Genomic DNA, 17,397 nt, shown 5'->3' with positions numbered 1-17,397 from the left:
TGAGAGTGACAAAGCTGTATAGTCTGATTGCCTTGTTCCTTGCACTAAACACCTCCTTAAAGGACCAAAAATTTGGATAAAGAGTGTTTAGATTTATCCAGAACACCCCAGTACTAGTTACATGGGGGCAGAAGCCGACGACTGGCCAACTCTCAAATTTTATAAATGGCCGCACAGAAGGTAATATTTTAAATCAACAAGCGTTATATAGCGCACATGAACTCGTTTTCATATTACAGGATCACATGAGTACATTTATTCAAACATTACATCCTTAGCACATTCATCCGCCACAAGGCGGGCACCCTTCAGGACACAATCATAATACTTTTCGGGGTGGCGATGCTCCTTGCCCTCCGGCGGCCCCTCTGTCAGCAGCTTCTCGGCATCCATCTTCACCCAGTGCACTTTCGCACGAGCGAAGGCTCTGCGCGCACCTTCAATGCAGACTGACCGCTTAATGGCTTCAAGCCACGGACACGCATTCACAAGCTGCTTTACCAGGCCAAAGTAGCTGCTGGGCAGGGGCTCGCCAGGCCACAACCGGACTATGAGATCCTTAATGGCTAGTTCTACTCCCTTGTGAAGTTCGACCAGTTGCTTCAGCTGGTCGCTCAAAGGCATCGGATGTTCGGCCCCAACATACTGGGACCAGAACAACTTCTCCGTCGAGCTCCCTTCTTCAGATCGATAGAACTCTACGGCATCAGAGATGCTGCGCGACAGATCTGCGAATGCTCCTGGAGAGCTCCGAATTCGGGTAAGTAAAAGGAAAGTCTCCTTCACATGCTTGCTTTGCATAATGAATGCCTTACCCGCCGCTATCTTCTTGGACGCCTGAATCTCCTGAAGGGCCTTCTGGGCTTCGGCCTTGGTGTCTTGTACGCTCTGGAGGGCCTTCGCAAGCTCGTACTCTTGCGTCTTGGAGTCACGCTCCAAGGACTCGAATTTTTTGACGAAGTCCTGGAGCTCTTGTTGGACCTCATTAACCCGAGCCTCCTATTTCTCGCGCTTGGTGCGCTCCTTGGCCGCCTTGTTTTCGGCCTCGGACAGCGCCTTCTTAAGGGCCGCCACTTCGGTCGTGGCCCCTATTAAAATTCATGATGCTTCTATTAGCATCAACGATTTTTCCTTTATATAACACATGGACGGGGTATCGCTTACCTTTGTTCTCCTCGAGCTGCCTCTTTACGAGGCCGAGCACTTCCTCGGCCCGCCCCAGGTTCTGCTTCAGTCCAGAGACCTCCGCAGTGAGGGCAGCGGCGGCCAGCAGCGACGCCTGCTTATTCACATAGACATAATATGATTAGACTCCTGGGGATGTTATTTGATCCTCTGTTCGGCCTTTCTTTCCGAACACCAAATAGAGCATCAGGGACTATTGTCTATACTGTGATACTTTCTCATAATTACTTACCTCAAAGCCTGTCAGGAGGCTGGCACAGGCTTCGGTCAATCCGCCTTTGGCGGACTGAACCTTCGCAAGGGAAGCGCCCTGAAGCGCTTCCAACAAGTTGTCCGATGCCTCTGGATGGACAAAGGTCATCGGCACAGGCGGCTCGCCCCTTAGCGAGGGGCTGCCTACCTGAATCCGGAACCACTGGAGGTTCCGACGTAGTATCCGGCTGGGGGCCAAACTTGCTACAGCCTCCCTCATCAGAATCCATGGGGGCCTCCCCCCATGTGCCTGGCATTGGGGATTTTGCCTTGGGGCGCCTCCAGAACTGTCTCCCCCTGGCCCGGTATCCTCTGAGACAACACCTCGGTGTCGTCCGCGGGCCGGGGGGTGGTGGCCGTCGGGAGCGAGTCACTGTTCAACGCCGATGCACTCGAAGACCCATCCGAGAAGGATAAGTCGATGCGGGCTTTGGACGGACTGCACGATCATATTCAGCATGATAAGAAGCAACAAAGCAAAACATGCCAGAAGTATTATGATATCCGGATACTTACGTCTTTGCTAGGGGCTTGTCCCTGGGCAGCCACTCCTCGTCGCTGTAGGAAGTTGTTGTGGAGTGGTTCGGAGGGAGGGTCCATCCCTTCTTGGACCCTTCGGCCTCCTCATGCGGGGCGGCCTTCCTTTTCTTCTCCCCCTCGGTTTGGGGGGAGGGTTTTCCTCTTCCTCCGCCTCGTTTTCGTTGGAGGAGTGCGCCTCGGTGTCTTCGGACGATGAGTCTGACACCACCTTGCGCCGGAGACCTTTCCCGGTCCCCGTGGCCTTCTTCTTGGCCTTCTTCTCTGCACCTTGTAGGGTGCTGGAAACAACATCTCAGTTAAGAGAGCTGTTGTTTGATCTTCAGGTAATATAGCTGGACAATCGATCCGCTCCGCTATTGCTGCCAAGTCCTGTTAAATCAGCGTGGAGGCTTAGATTCCTCCCACGAACATACTGGGAAAAGCGCATCTTGTGAAATACAGGTAACTTACCGAATTGGCATGGCGCTTTGCGCTGAGTCCGCGATCCTCCGTAAGGGGAGGAGGCACCTCGGCGGCCTTGAACAGCACCTTCCAGACAGCTTTGCGTCGTGTCAAAAAGCTCGCGTAGTGTCTGGTGTTCGACCGAGTCGAACTCCCACATATTGAATGGCCGTCTTTGACACGGGAGGATCCGGCGGAAGAGCATGACCTGGACCACGTTGACAAGCTTGATTTTCTTGCTTATCATATTCTTGACGCAGTTCTGGAATCCAGTCAGCTCTGCTGGCTCACCCCAGGCTAAACCCTTCCTTTTCCAGGAGGTAAGCCGCATGGGGATGCCAGATAGAAATTCGGGGGCCACCGCCCAGTTGGAGTCGCACGGCTTGGTGATATAGAACCACCCCGATTGCAACCCCTTCATGGTCTCCACATAGGAGCTTTCAAGCCAGGTGACGTTGGGCATCTTGCCCACCATGGCGCCTCCGCACTCCGCTTGCTGCCCGACCACTATCTTCGGCTTCACGTTGAAGATCTTCAGCCATAGGCCGAAGTGGGGCTTGATGCGGAGGAAGGCCTCGCATACAACGATAAACACCGAGATGTTGAGGATGAAATTGGGGGCCAGATCATGGAAATCTAGCCCATAGTAAAACATGAGCCCGCGGAAAAATGGGTGGAGAGGAAATCCCAGTCCGCGGATGAAGTGGGCAAGAAACACAACCCTCTCGTGGGGTTCCGGAGTAGGGACGATCTGCCCTGCATCCGGGAGCCGGTGCGCGATGTCTGCGGCCAAGTATCCGGCCTCCCGGAGCTTCGTAATGTCCTCCTCCGTAATGGAGGAGGCCATCCACTTGCCTCCCGCTCCGGACATGTTTGGAATAGCTTTACGGAGAAGGTGAGAACTTGGGCGCTGGAGCTCGAGCGTGCGAAAATTGATGAGCGAAGGAAGAAGAATGCGTGGGTGAAAAAAGGGAAATCCCTATCTCTTTATAAAGGCGGTAGAAACTATGCGCCTCCCCACTTGCCCATTAAAATCACTTATTCCCCAAGCGCCACAATTGATGTCACGGTTGGGTTATACACACCCGTATTGATGAGAATCCCATGATAAGGGGACACGATCTCTGCTTCGACAAGACGTGCCAAGGAAACCGCCTCGCAATATGTGCAGTAGCCGGTTGGGAAAATGGTTCGAATAATGACCGGGCCAAGGCGTGATGTCACGCTGTGAAGAGTTGTCAGCATATTAGATTTGTGGAATATTGTGCTCTCTACGGTGGTATGTGGAAATTGTTTTGAAGAGCCGGACACGATCCTTGTGTTCAAAATCTTCTATGGAGTATTCGGGGAAGGAACCTGCCTTGCAATGCCGAAGACAATCTGCGCGCCGGACACATCATCATTGAAGCCTGGTTCAGGGGCTACTGAGGAAGTCCTGGATTAAGGGGTCCTCGGACAGCCAGACTATATACTTTGGCCGGACTGTTGGACTATGAAGATACAAGATTGAAGACTTCGTCCCATGTCCGGATGGGACTCTCCTTTGCGTGGAAGGCAAGCTTGGCAATTCGGATATGTAGATCTCCTTCTCTGTAAACCGACTCTGTGTAACCCTAGTCCCCTCCGGTGTCTATATAAACCGGAGGGTTTAGTATGTAGGACAACATACAATCATAATCATAGGCTAGCTTCTAGGGTTTAGCCTCTACGATCTCGTGATAGATCAACTTTGTAATACTCATATCATCAAGATCAATCAAGCAGGAAGTAGGATATTACCTCCATCGAGAGGGCCCGAACCTGGGTAAATATCGTGTCCCCCGCCTCCTGTTACCATTAGCCTTAGACGCACAGTTCGGGATCCCCTATCCGAGATCCGCCGGTTTTGACACCGACATGGCTCCCCACAGAGCTTCTGCAATCCAGACATAATCTGCAGCACTAGAGCCACGTCCTCGACAATGGCTTCACTCCCAAAAGCAATTGATACGACAGGCAGTGGCGACGGGCGGGATGTAGGGTGAGAGTAGAGATATCTATACATGCGTGCTTCCCCATCGGCAGAACCAACCTGGATCTTGAGCAGCAGGAACACAACGACACAACCTGGAGCTTGGTGAGAGCAGCTTGTGCACTTGCCAAAACACTCCCAGCTCGTCCAAGGAAGTCATGAATCTTAGCGTGGAGCAGCTTAGTGTGCTCCACAAGGAAGGATTGCAACGCCACGCCAACCAGGGTTGCATCGACATAGGATGCAAGCGGTAGGGTGGATGGTGGACTAGCATGTCATGGCATTGTAGTCCGACCCATGCGCCAGAAAGGATCCCGGCACTCGCGAGCACGATGACCCTTGGAGAGGCACCAGAAGCAACGGCCTCTCGGCCATGCCGGGGGAGCTAGTCGTGCGATGGATGCAGAACCATGGGAGGGCATAAGAGGCGGCGAGCAGCACCCCGTTACAAGGTGCCAACCATCCAGAATATGACTAGCGGGTGTGGGCTCATCGCCCACAGGAACAACAGGTGTTGCATCCAAATGAAGCCACCACGCCAATCACCCCAACCTGGACGCGACGGACGCACACCGTCCGATCCAACGGAGCCACGCGGCAGCGACATCCGGGAAGCAATGGCCGTCACCACAGGGGCCAACAGCTCTCCGGGAGTAGAGAGCATTGGGGTTGTGGCAGCAGCATCCAACTCCCCTTGAACCGGATGCATGGGACCCGCGTTGGTAGACACTGGAGCAGCCTTCGTCGTAGTCTTTTTTTAGATGGCGGGCACGATCCAGACGGCGAAAAACGGCCTGGTCAGCCTTGCGGGAGGCCAAGGTAGTTGCTGCCAATGCGGCGGCAGTGGAAGCCGGGGATGCGATCGGCGTTGTCGAATATCCCACCATGGAGCCTGTTGCGGAGCTCCACAACAACCACTCGTGGCTTACAAGGGCAGCCCACCAGATCCTAGCATGAGCAGGCTAGTAGGCGCCAGACTTAGGCCACAAATAAGAAATGGTCGTCTCCTTGGCGGCGACTCTAGCACCACCTCCATGTGGCCCTCCACCATACAGCCCCACGATGCAGTGGACAAGACATCGGAGGGAGGGGCTGGGGCTGGCAAGGCCGAGGCTAGAAGAAGGGTCGCAACGACAGGGGGCACCACCAAGGACGTCGAGGGGGTCACTTGAGCTAGGGCAAGACCCACACCCAGCACAGACAGAGCAAGTGTCGCCGTAGCCGTCGGGAACATGGCCGGGAGCTTGGGCGAGGATCCATGTCACAAGGAAGACATGTGCACGACGAAGTGGGCCTCCGGGGGTAGACGAGGGAGGGCGTGGAGGGGGGCTAGGATCCATCAAAGGGTGTTGTAGGGCCAGCCGGAGTAGGGAGATGGAGCAGGCGCCACCGCGCGCCGCTCACCCTTCGCGAGAGCAGTCACGAGAGGGCATGCCCGGAAAATTATATGTACACAATTCCAATATGCATGATGAGTGATACCTGACGAAGCACACTTGTCAAACACCCTGTAGTAGGATCGAAGTATTTGCATAATGTTTGTAATTTGATTGTAATAAATGCTTGTCTGTATTGTCCACATTAGGTGAATTTTATTGTCATCGTATGAAGTGCATTCCGCCGGATCAATGTACATGCGAGAACAACCATTTGCTCTGATTTACCGAGTTCTAAATAGTGTATGCATTATTTAAACCAGACTGGTGATGTTCGTTTCGTCGCCAAAAAGATCAACTAAAAATATCATGGCCTGATTGTCATCCATAAGCTACAAACCCTGACAAACTCACAACATTTCATTTATCTTGATCATTTGAGGAATGGCATAAATGAACATTTGTTATATAAGAGTGCAAAAACCTCATTTCAGTTGACAAATAGTAGAATTTCTTCTTTCAACAATTACATCAACGTGCGTGTCTTCTTGGGCCGCCCGTCCGCACCACCCAAAGCGCGTGTGCCCGTGGCCCCTACCAGGCACAGCGCTCGCCAGGCCGCCAGCACCTCCAAGACGCCAGTCTTGCAGCGCGCCTCCCTTCGCATCGTCAAGGAGCTTGGGCTGCTTGGGCCCAAGGAGAAGATGACCAAGGAGGTGGCAGACGCCCTCATCCGTCGCTTCGATGAGCCACTCACAGAAAACGACATCGCTGTCATCGCCAAGCTGACGCGCCTCGACAAGGACTCCCTGCTCGTCGCTGCAAGCCTCGCAGGACCTAAGGGAGCAGCCGCTGCGGCCTCTGTGTAGCCATGTTAGCACACCTAAATATTAGTCTCCGGTGGCGGACGGCATTCCGCCGGGTAGTGCTAGGTTCCCTTCCTTCTGTTCTAGTAGCGTGTTCTGCTTCTCGCCGGCATGATTTGGGTGCTATTGGTGGACGCCGGCGAGCCCCTGCTAGTTTGGTGGTGTCTGTACTGGGCCTAAGGCCATTTAGAATCTTCCAGTCTCCGGAGCAACTACCGTTTCCCTATGAATGAAGGCTTCTGCCCGATAATGTCGTGGAATGTCCGCGGCCTAAACCAGCTGGCGAAATGGGCGGCGATCTGCGAGGTCGTCGCAGCGCACAAAGCAGCAATCTTGTGCTTGCAAGAAACCAAAATAGACGTCTGGACACCCACCATCGTCAGGGATATTGGCGGCGCCGCCTTGACTGATTGCGTCGTCCTCCCTGCGATCGGCTCCCGCGGCGGAGCGGCGATCTTCTGGAACACCGAACTAGTTAGCATCGCTTCCCACGCCATAGGCGAATTCACGATCACTGCCAAGGTGACGCTTCTGTGGCAATCCAAAAGCTTTTGGCTTTCCACAGTTTACGACCCAGTAGACGACGCTAGAAAAGCAGCCTTCCTCGACGAGTTAGCTAGAACTGCTCCCCCGGTGACAGAACCGTGGCTCATCAACGGAGATTTTAATCTCATCTATGAGGCGAGAGACAAGAACAATCACCAGCTCAACCGCAGGGTCATGGGCATGTTCAGGCTGGCCATTGACGGCGCTGGTCTCAAAGAGATCAGGTGCAAGAATCGCCGATTCACTTGGAGTAATGAGCGAGAGAACCCGATGCTCGTCAGCATCGACAAGTTCTTCTGCAATAGCAGCTGGGAAGATCTCTTCCCCACAAGCACTCTGATGGCGGCATCCACCGCGTGCTCGGAACACTGCCCTCTGCTCCTCGCGGATGCAGCGGCTCCTCGCCGTCGCGCCAAGTTCAACTTTGAAAGCTTCTGGCCGCAGTTCCCGCACTTCCTTGACACGGTCGACCATGCTTGGAGCAGGCCAGTACACAGCTCCTCTGCTTTCAAGCAGTTGTCCATCAAGATGGCGCGCACTACAAAAGATCTGAAGATCTGGAGCTCCTCCCTTTTCAGCGATGCCAAGATACAGTTCCACATAGCAACAGAAATCATCCTGCGCCTCGACATAGCCCAGGAATCCCGCAGCCTCTCCGCAGCGGAATTCAACCTTCGACGACTGCTCAAGCTCAGACTGCTTGGCCTCGCCGCGATCGAGCGAGCGCGCAAGCGTCAGGCCTCCCGACTGACTTGGCTCAAGCTAGGCGACGCGGGAACCAAATTTTTCCATGCAAAGTTTCGCTCACGCCGAAGTAAGAACTACATCCACAGCCTACTGACGAACGACGGGGTCGCCACGTCACACGAAGAAAAGGAAACAGCCATCTTCGAGCACTTCAACTCCATCCTCGGCTCCAAAGAGACTCGATCAACAACCATCAACTGGAGCCAACTTCAACTGCCCACAATCAGAGGAGGAGGCCTAGATAACCCCTTCACAGAGGATGAGGTTTGGGAAGCGATCAAGGCCTCACCGGCGGAAAAAGCTCCGGGGCCGGACGGCTTCATTGGAATCTTCTTCCGTAGTTGCTGGCAGATCATCAAGCACGACATCATGAGGGCTTTCCACCAGTTCTACCGTATAGCCGGCGAAGATCTTGCCGCGCTCAACTCCGCCCTAGTGGTTCTGATCCCAAAAAAGGATGGGGCAACAGCAGTTTCAGATTTCAGGCCCATTAGTCTAGTCCACTCCATAGCTAAGCTGATCACCAAGGTCCTCTCCATGCGCCTCTCCAACGTCATCGACTCCATCATCTCGCCGGCACAATCTGCCTTCCTCGCAAAGAAGAGCATGCACGACAGCTTCCTCTATGTTCAAAGCGCAGTTAGAGCGTTACACAGGAAGAAGACACCAGCTCTGCTTATCAAACTAGACATCGCAAAAGCATTTGACAATGTCTCCTGGGAATACCTACTCGAACTTCTCCAAGCACTAGGCTTCTCAGCTAGATGGCGCGACTGGCTCACTATGCTTCTATCGACATCGACCTCCTCCTTGCTTAACGGAGTGGAGTGCAAGAAAATCTTGCACTACAGAGGGCTTAGACAAGGTGACCCGCTGTCACCACTCCTTTTCATCATTGCCATAGACCCTTTGCACCGACTCCTCCAGCGCGCCATGGAGCTTGGCGAGCTTGACTCGCTACCAGGCAGGGATCTGTCGCTGCGGGTGAGCCTTTATGCAGACGACGCCATCATCTTTGCCAACCCAGTGAAAGAGGAGATCGACACGCTCATGACCATCATCCACAACTTCGGGCAGGCTTCAGGACTTAAAGTGAATATGCTGAAATCTTCTGTCACTACCATAAGATGTGACCACATTGACCTATAGCAGGTGCTTCAGAACTTTGGAGGTCAGCAAGGTCACTTCCCCCTGCGCTACCTTGGACTGCCAGTCACCATCTCCAGGCTACGGATTGTGCATTTGCAGTTCATTCTAGACAGAATCGGAGCTCGACTGGCAGGCTGGAAAGGTCATCTTTTGTCCATTGCAGGGAGAAGAGTTCTCGTCAGAAACGTGTTGAGTGCGCTACCAACCTTTGCCCTGACCATTCTGAAGTTACCAAAGAAGATTCTGGCCGAAGTGGACAAGATCAGACGACGTTTCCTATGGGCTCAAGATGAAGAGATTAGTGGCGGGAAGTGCAAAGTAAGCTGGCCGGTGGTGTGCACTCCGATCGACAATGGTGGCCTCGGCATCTCAAACCTGCATCGATTTAGCCGTGCACTCAGGCTCAGGTGGCTCTGGTTCTCCTGGATCACACCCAACAGACCCTGGGTTGGGATGCAGCTACCATGTGACCAAGGAGACAAAGACCTCTTCAATGCCTCAACAACAGTGGCGCTGGGAGATGGCAAGACGGCGAGCTTCTGGGAGAGCTCCTGGACCGGTGCTGGAGCTCTAAGATTGGAATTCCCCGACCTCCACAAGCACTCAAGGCGAAAAAATAGGACAGTCCATGCAGCAGTCCTCAATGACAATTGGATCCTGGACCTTGCCCATGGAAACACACAACACCTATGGCCGGAAGTCATCCGACTGAACAAATGGCTTATCTCAAGAAACCTGAATCTAAATGAGCAGCGGCGAGACACCATCAAATGGAAGCACACGGCCTCGGGTTCTTTCTCCACCAGCTCGGCATACAGCTGCCAGTTCCAGGGAATGATCAAGACCAATTTCAGGAAGATGCCTTGGCAAGCATGGGCACCGGCACGGCTCAAGTTTACGGCCTGGATCCTCCTCAAAAACAGGCTTTGGTGTAACGACCGGCTGCAAAGAAGAGGATGGCCAAATGAATATTTCTGCCAACTCTGCCTAAGGAACTTGGAAACCTCGCTCCATTTGTTTTGGCAGTGCCCCTTCTCAATAGCAATCTGGGAGAAAACTGGTCAACATCGCGGATGCACTTCCATGCACCCCACAGTCTGGCAGCACAAGAACAAGGCCGTGGAGATCATTGCAGAGATGATCAGCAAAGCCGCACATGAGCATAAGAAAGGCATCAAGACAATGATCATTCTCCTACTAGGAAGCATCTGGCAACAACGCAACGAATGCACTTTCAGGCATAAGATAGCAAACCATGCAGAAACAATGGCGAACATCGCAAGAACCGTCGAGCTATGGCGTCAAGCTGGAGCGACGCACCTGGAGCACCCTTTCTGGGACCCCCCATGAGAGTTTTTTTTCCACCAAGCGTAGCTAAGGGCTACTTGTTTTTGGTGCCTCTCTTTTCAGTTCTTCTTTTTTCTCTCCTTGATCACTAGATCAAACACCAACAGAAATTGTTTTTCCCGCCTGCTCCCTGCTATGATTTCAATATATGCCAGCCAGCAGCTGGTCCGTTCAAAAAAAAGACCAAGAGTTGGCCTCCTACAGCAGGCACGTGGGAGGGTGGGTTGGCGGCTTAGGCTGGGCTTGTTGGGTAGCGCCGACAGCACCTCCGGTCTCCGAAGTTGCCAGGGAGCGACCCGTGAGGCAGCTAGGTCTTGTACAAATTCAATCTTTGTTGGATATGTTGTCCATGTATTTCCCTGTTTACTAACATGCAACACGAATTGCCTAGGCACCGGGGCGATCTCATGGAAAAAGTTGATCTCGCTCCGGTGCGAGTCAAGCGAGTCGCACTAGGGCGCTCCAGTCAGGCGGCTAAGGACCTCCAGCGGTTCCTCCTCTCCCCTCACTACCTCTGGATGGCATCGTCGAGCAAAGCCTAGCTGGCGCCAGCGACGATGAGGCCATCGAAAGGCATGAAGTCGTGTACGGTTCTGATGGACTTGAAACTCGGCGTTGGGTCATGTACACCACCCTCAGTGGTGGCCTCTGGCAGGCTAGTCACTCTTGTGTGTCTTGCTGCCAATGGTTTTCTTCGCTGTTGCGAGCTGCTCAACCTCCTGCGCCCCCTCGCCTAGAGCCAACAACGCGGCAACGGAGCTTTCCTGCTTCTCGTTGGCTGGGGCATGCTGCGGCTGGATGGTCAACTTCGGCTCCTTCATGCATGCAGTCCATGGATGGCAAGAGGGCTATGGCCATCAACCTTAGGCCATAGGCCCCTCCTGCTAGTTCACCTGATCGGGACAGGGCATGTCGGCGAGCCGGTGTGGTTGTGAGATTTAGTGGGCATCATTCATGGAGCAATCAAGATCTTCGAGAAAGTGTTGGCAACCCGGTTGGCGGCGGAACTGCCGCATCTAGTAGGCAACCACCAAAGTGCGTTTATGGGCGGGCGGTCTCTCCATGACAACTTCATGCTTGTGCAGCGCACGGCACGCTGTCTACACGACCTACGTGAGCCCACGGTACTCCTAAAGCTAGACATATCTAAGGCTTTCGACACCATACAATGGCCGTTCCTCTTGGAGGTTTTGGAGCACATGGGTTTTGGACCGCGGTGGCGAGCTTGGGTCTGCGGCATTCTGTCAACTTCTACCACGAGAATCGCGGTGAATGGAATACCCGGGGAGATGATCTTCAACTGTTGCGGCTTGCGCCAAGGGGACCCGATACCCCCAATGTTGTTCATCCTATGCATGGAGCCGCTTCGCAGATTGTTCCGGAAGTCTACAATGGCAGGCCTTCTCATGGCCCTAGCACAATCAGGGCTGCAGCAGAGGATCTCAATGTTTGCAGACGATGTCACAATCTTCATCAAGCCCGAGCAACAAGACTTGGCTGCAGGCAAGGCCATCTTGCGCATCTTTGGGCAGGCCTCCGGACTGCATGTTAATATGGCCAAGAGTGCGGCACTCCCTATCCGCTGCTCCGAGGAAGACTTGACTCGAGCCTGCGGCGCCCTTGGCTGTGCGCCATCGGCATTCCCGTGCAAATACCTGGGCCTCCCGCTGTCCCTCAGGAAGCTCACCGTGGCGCAAATGCGAGACCTCGTTGACCAATTGGCTGCACGCCTCCCACATTGGAAGGCGGCGACCCTTCCGAAGAGCAGCCAAGCGCTGCTTGTGCACTCGGTCCTCTGTGCGATCCCGATTCACTCCATGTTGGCACTAGAACTGCCACTGAGGATCATCTCCGTCATGATCAAGATCTATCGTGGGTTCCTTTGGGCTGGGAAGGCGGACGCTGGAGGAGGTTGTTGCCAGGTGGCCTGGGATCGGGTATGTGCACCCAAGTGGGCTGGCGGGCTCGGCATCCCGGACCTGAGGTGGACGAATGTGGCCCTGTAGGCCAACTGGCTATGGTTGCAAAGGGTGGACCGGGATAGGCCATGGTCGGAGTTCGCGGTTTCCGTTCCAAAAGAGTCCAGGCAGCTCTACCAAGCAGCGACGAGATCCAGCGTTGGGGATGGTCGGAGCACGTTATTCTGGAAGATCATTGGCTCAATGGGTACCGTGTACAAGAGCTAGCACCGCGAGCGTACGACATGGTAGCTCCACGGACGAGGAGGTCGAGATCCGTGTTCGAAGCCATAGTGCAGGGCAGATGGGCCACGGACATCGGACCCGCCATCGATGCGGACGTCCTGGCAGAATACATGGGCATCTGGCCCGCGGTGGCGGCGGTGCAGCTGCACGAGGGGACGGCAGAATCTATCACATGGTCATGGGGGGAAGATGGCACGTTCTGGGCCAGATCGGCGTATGCGGCCAAGTTTGCAGGTCGGCAGGTATCGCCTACAACGGCATTCACCTGGAGTTCAAGAACACCGTTGCGTTGTAGATTCTTTGCTTGGCTTGCAATCATGGACAGGTGCTGGACCTCCGACGGACTGGCCAGACGAGGGTTGCCGCACCAGGCTGCTTGCCCTCTCTGTGACCAGCATGATGAAACGATCAGCCATCTACTTGTCGAGTGTGTGCTGACGCGACAGGTTTGGACACATGTGTTCACGGCAATGGGGATCCCGCATGCCACACCGACTCCAGGAGAAGCGTTGCAGGATTGGTGCACCAGACTCGGCGCCAGTGGGCGGCACTTGAAGACAATCCGCGCCATCTGCCTGCTTACCACGTGGGAGGTGTGGAAGCACAGGAATGCCATCGCCTTTGATGGGGCATCCGTCTGTCTCGCGCGGCTTTTGGACCGGATTCGGAGCGAAGGCGAGGTATGGAGGCAGGCGGGCATACTTCGAGGGGAGCTCCCAGTGGCATTCACGGCGACGCCGGAGCGGGCAGCTAGCGAGTAGTCGGATTAGCACTTAGGCGGACAAACGCGGAGCGCATTGTAATCAAGCGTTGTAACATAACCGTGGAAGGCTCTTCCCCCTTTCTCCTTTAATATATGATACGCACGCTCGTTCGTATTCGAGAAAAAAAGATTTAGTGGGCTTGATGGTGGTGATGCGGATGTGATTGGCCAGGTGGTGGTGGTTGCAGAATGTGCTACAGTGACCTCCTACGACTCCATGACAGCAGTTGGCGCCGAAAGATCTTCAGGGGGTTCATCTCCCCAGATCCGGTGGTTGACTTCGACGATGAGATGCAAACTACATATGACGGCTTGACGCGGAGGGATGGTTGCACAACAGTGGAGGTCACATATCCCATTTAGTTGCTGGGATCGTGAAAAGTAGTGGCGACAACACAAGTGATTGTAATGGTGGTGCTACTCGTGCACCCGGTCTCGAGCTCCGGGGTGAAAGCCAGGTCTGAACCAAGTTGGTTATACCTGTAAATGACAATATTTTTTACGTTGTTACCTTGTTGAGGGCATTGCTCGGATATGCTGAGACTATTTCTTCATGGTGAAAGCATAGATTCTGGTCTTGGTCGTTGGATCGGTGACGACGGCGCTTGAGCGCCACTCTCTTCCTGAAGGTGTTGCTGTTGAAGAACCTCGTTGTCCATGGTTGGTGGGAATATGGTCATTGATATAGTTTGCATATCGTGGATCTGATCGCTTTAGGGCTATTTTCTATTTTCCTCGCGTACAGATACATAGCTTTGGTCTTATACGATTTTCCTAGTTGTTGGCATGTTTTGATTGTGTGTTGGTGTTGGTTGTGTGCATTCTAACTAAGAAGAGGCCGGGTATGTGCTCATCGTGTTTTGTATCCTCTTGATGCTTCATTTTGAGCCAGTAAAATTCATCATTTGTCAAAAAAAAATGCATGATGAAAATAAATTTGTTTCTTTCCCTCTTGTTTTCTTACCCCACAATTTTACATACAATAATCTGACATCTTAAAGTAGTGACATTTATTATAAAAACTAAACACAATCCATCTAGCCACACCGTATCAGCGGGCGTGTCGTGCACAAGGATATGCTAGTATTATCATAGCTCCGATGAGGATAATTGCATATATATAACCCCCATTTGGTGATAACAAATTGTTTCTTCCTTGTACTAGCATTCCAATTAAAATTTAACTCTCGTTGCTCAAAATGATTGGGGAAGAATCTGCAGGGAAATTCGAATAGTGTGTTGACATTTCAGTTCAGAGCATGTACTACACGTTTTCGCTGGAGCCCAGAACGTGCTTTAGTTCGATCGGATCAAGTCTCTCTAATCCCTGCGTCGAAAAATACCCATTCTTGTTCATTTCTTCTCAATCTTTAGTGCAATTTTGTAACTACGGTTCTCAATTCCTATAGATAAAAGCCAATTAAGAAACATAACAAGAAAAAAAACAAGGTAAATTCAGTGATGTTGTTTTCCTATGGGTCAAAAACGTATTATCCACAGGGCTGAACAGTTCGCTTCACACTAATGAAGCCGGACGGCGCCGTCAGAACTTGTGGACCGGTCGCCACCGCGCGGGCGCCACAGACACCACATTGCAATGCATGTACATTATGCTTGCTTTTTGCATTATCTGTGCGGTTGGCCACACGCACACGTAGATAATGACATATAATAACACGTCTTTGACTGTGGTGGAGCTGCTGTAGCCGCTGATCGACGTGTGCGTCTACGGCGAGCAGAGAACCCACCCCAATCGGCCGTTGACGCTTTCCCGCCTCTCCTTCTTCCATGGCCTCAAGGTCCAATACAATCTGCTGCAGACGCTTTCCTGCCTTCTTCCTTATCCTCCATGTACATAAGGTCCATGGCCACGATGCCTCACCGCACCAAACCAAACGGAAGAGAAAGGGAATACGACTAGACGAGAGAGAGGCCATGACCATGAGACTCAGAGGCAACGCGAGGCTGGTCTGCGCACTGCTGCTGGTGCTGCTCTGCGTGGCCTCGCGGATCCAGGGAGGGGCGTCCCGAGGCGGAGGTGGAGGCCGTGGTGGAAGGATAGGAGGCGGAGGCAGCAGCGATGGAGGAAGCACTGGCGGGGGAGGCAGTGCCGTGCCGGGAGCCGGCGGCGGCGGTGGGAGCAGTTACATGCGAGGGGCCGGCGGTGGCTACGTGCCAACAAGGGGCTACGGCGGCCGGAACACGACTGCGACGGGGTCGAACGGACGCCGCGCCGCGGGCGAGCCGCGTGGCCGCGTCGTATGGTTCTCCGCTGCCGCCGCCGCGCTGGTGGCCCTGAGCATACTTACGCAAGCATGATCGATCGTTGGCGACGAGCGAAATACGGAATTTGTAATTTTGTATAATTTAGAACGTGGCTGGATTCATGTCAGATATTTTTTATTTTTTAATACAGGCTTGTAAATAGTTCACGGAGCATTTTTCCCCCTCTTTATCTTGTAAATCGATTTGAGTACAGTGTGGTGGAAAATCGGAACATGGTCTTCCTGGAGCAGAATTTCGATTTTTGTTTCGAATTTGTGACAACTAATTTGATTAGACGGAGCTTCGTGCTAAGTGGTTCCACGCTTCTAAAAAAATACACGGTTACATACAACCCATAACCGAATAAGTCCAACAAGCTGTTTATCAATAACTGAAGAGTACTTTCATGTTTCAACCTATGATGGTCATGAAATGAATCACAATAATAATGCTTTAAGTTGGTTACCCCAAACTCCATAATATGAGGGATTACACAATTCAAACAATTGGGAATCAATCTGAAGGGATTGAAAAGGTAAATGATTATGATTTTTTATTTATATTTTTTGAAATCAATTGTGAAGGCTCATTAACTGTCTAACAGGTTTCTTTGCCAGGTTCCACCACTGGTTCAAAGTTGGCCAAAAGAGAGGGTTGAAAGATGACTTCTTGAGATTGAAAGATGTCATTTTCAAAGTTGACATGAGTTAATTGTACAAAAACACCATATTCAACGCGAGGTTTGCAAGAATTACATTTCTACGCTTTCGTGGCAAAAGACACCTTGCTTACGGTAAACTTTTTGCAGGAATCGGCAGCTTAGGGCATTTTTATGAATTTCCTGACAGATAGGTCTTGCTTTTTTATGACGGCACATAATATTTCGGTGAGATGGCGTTAGAGGAGGTATAGAAACGGGAAAAGCAAAAACAGACCCACTGTATGGCCCTTTTTGATAAAATCCTTCCCAAGGAAGGCGTCGAGAGCACAGCAACGGCGCCAACGCTATCTCATGGCATGCACAGCGCTGATGCGCTGGTCTCATGAGAAAACTTGCTTCGGGAGCCGCTACGCCTCCACTGCCTCGAAGCACATGTCGTTAAGTGCCTTGCTACGGCACCTACCCCGCCGCTGGTTGCCACACACTTGTCGCTGTCATGGAGGTAGTGCAGACCCCATGCCACGTTGTGCGCACGACGCCTAGGCGGTCGGGCTACACTGGTGCGCAGGAGGCACCGCCCTTGAAAAGCAGGTCTTTCATACAAAGCCTTTGATCATTAACTTATAGACAAGGAGGCGATTCGTGCCCCCATGGAAGAAGTTGACGAGGCGAACCAGGTCACGATGGGTCGTCCGCCCGATGACGCACACCTCTCCTTGGAACTTCGGATCGCCGTTCTCCACAATATTCTCCAGCCACTTGCAATAACCTTCTTGCCGTTGTGCAGCACCCCTTTGAACACTGTGCCTAACGTGCCACATGCCAATGGGTCTCAAAAGCAGTGCGTCATGCCCTGCAGTTTCTGGTAGGTGTACGATCCCACGGGCGTTGTCTCGTCCACCAAGCACTGATCGGCCTCGGTGTCAACATTCATTATTGGCAGTTGCATAGGGCTTGCACTAGCTCCACGACAGGAAGGCGTACCGACCCTCAAATTCTCCTTTCCCAACTGGACCATGGTAGCAGCGGCTCCGACGACCTACA

General features: G+C 52.8%; 1 protein-coding gene across 1 annotated transcript; it reads left to right on the top strand.

The window, feature by feature from the left end:
- The first annotated feature begins 15,246 nt into the window (after positions 1-15,246).
- On the top strand, positions 15,247-15,924 carry LOC123095037 (acanthoscurrin-1). The gene has a single exon (XM_044516874.1). It carries the CDS (start codon positions 15,363-15,365, stop codon positions 15,744-15,746), a length of 384 nt encoding a protein of 127 aa, XP_044372809.1. The 5' UTR covers positions 15,247-15,362; the 3' UTR covers positions 15,747-15,924.
- The last annotated feature ends 1,473 nt before the right edge of the window (positions 15,925-17,397 follow it).

This window comes from Triticum aestivum, chromosome 1B (genome assembly GCF_018294505.1).
Source record: "Triticum aestivum cultivar Chinese Spring chromosome 1B, IWGSC CS RefSeq v2.1, whole genome shotgun sequence".
NCBI lineage: Eukaryota > Viridiplantae > Streptophyta > Magnoliopsida > Poales > Poaceae > Triticum > Triticum aestivum.
The sequence above is the reverse complement of the archived record's forward strand: the minus strand, read 5'-3'. Positions and strand labels throughout refer to the sequence as shown.

Excerpts from the sequence above, each read along its gene's own strand:
- LOC123095037 (XM_044516874.1), top strand. The coding sequence starts at position 15,363 with ATGACCATGAGACTCAGAGGCAACGCGAGGCTGGTCTGCGCACTGCTG.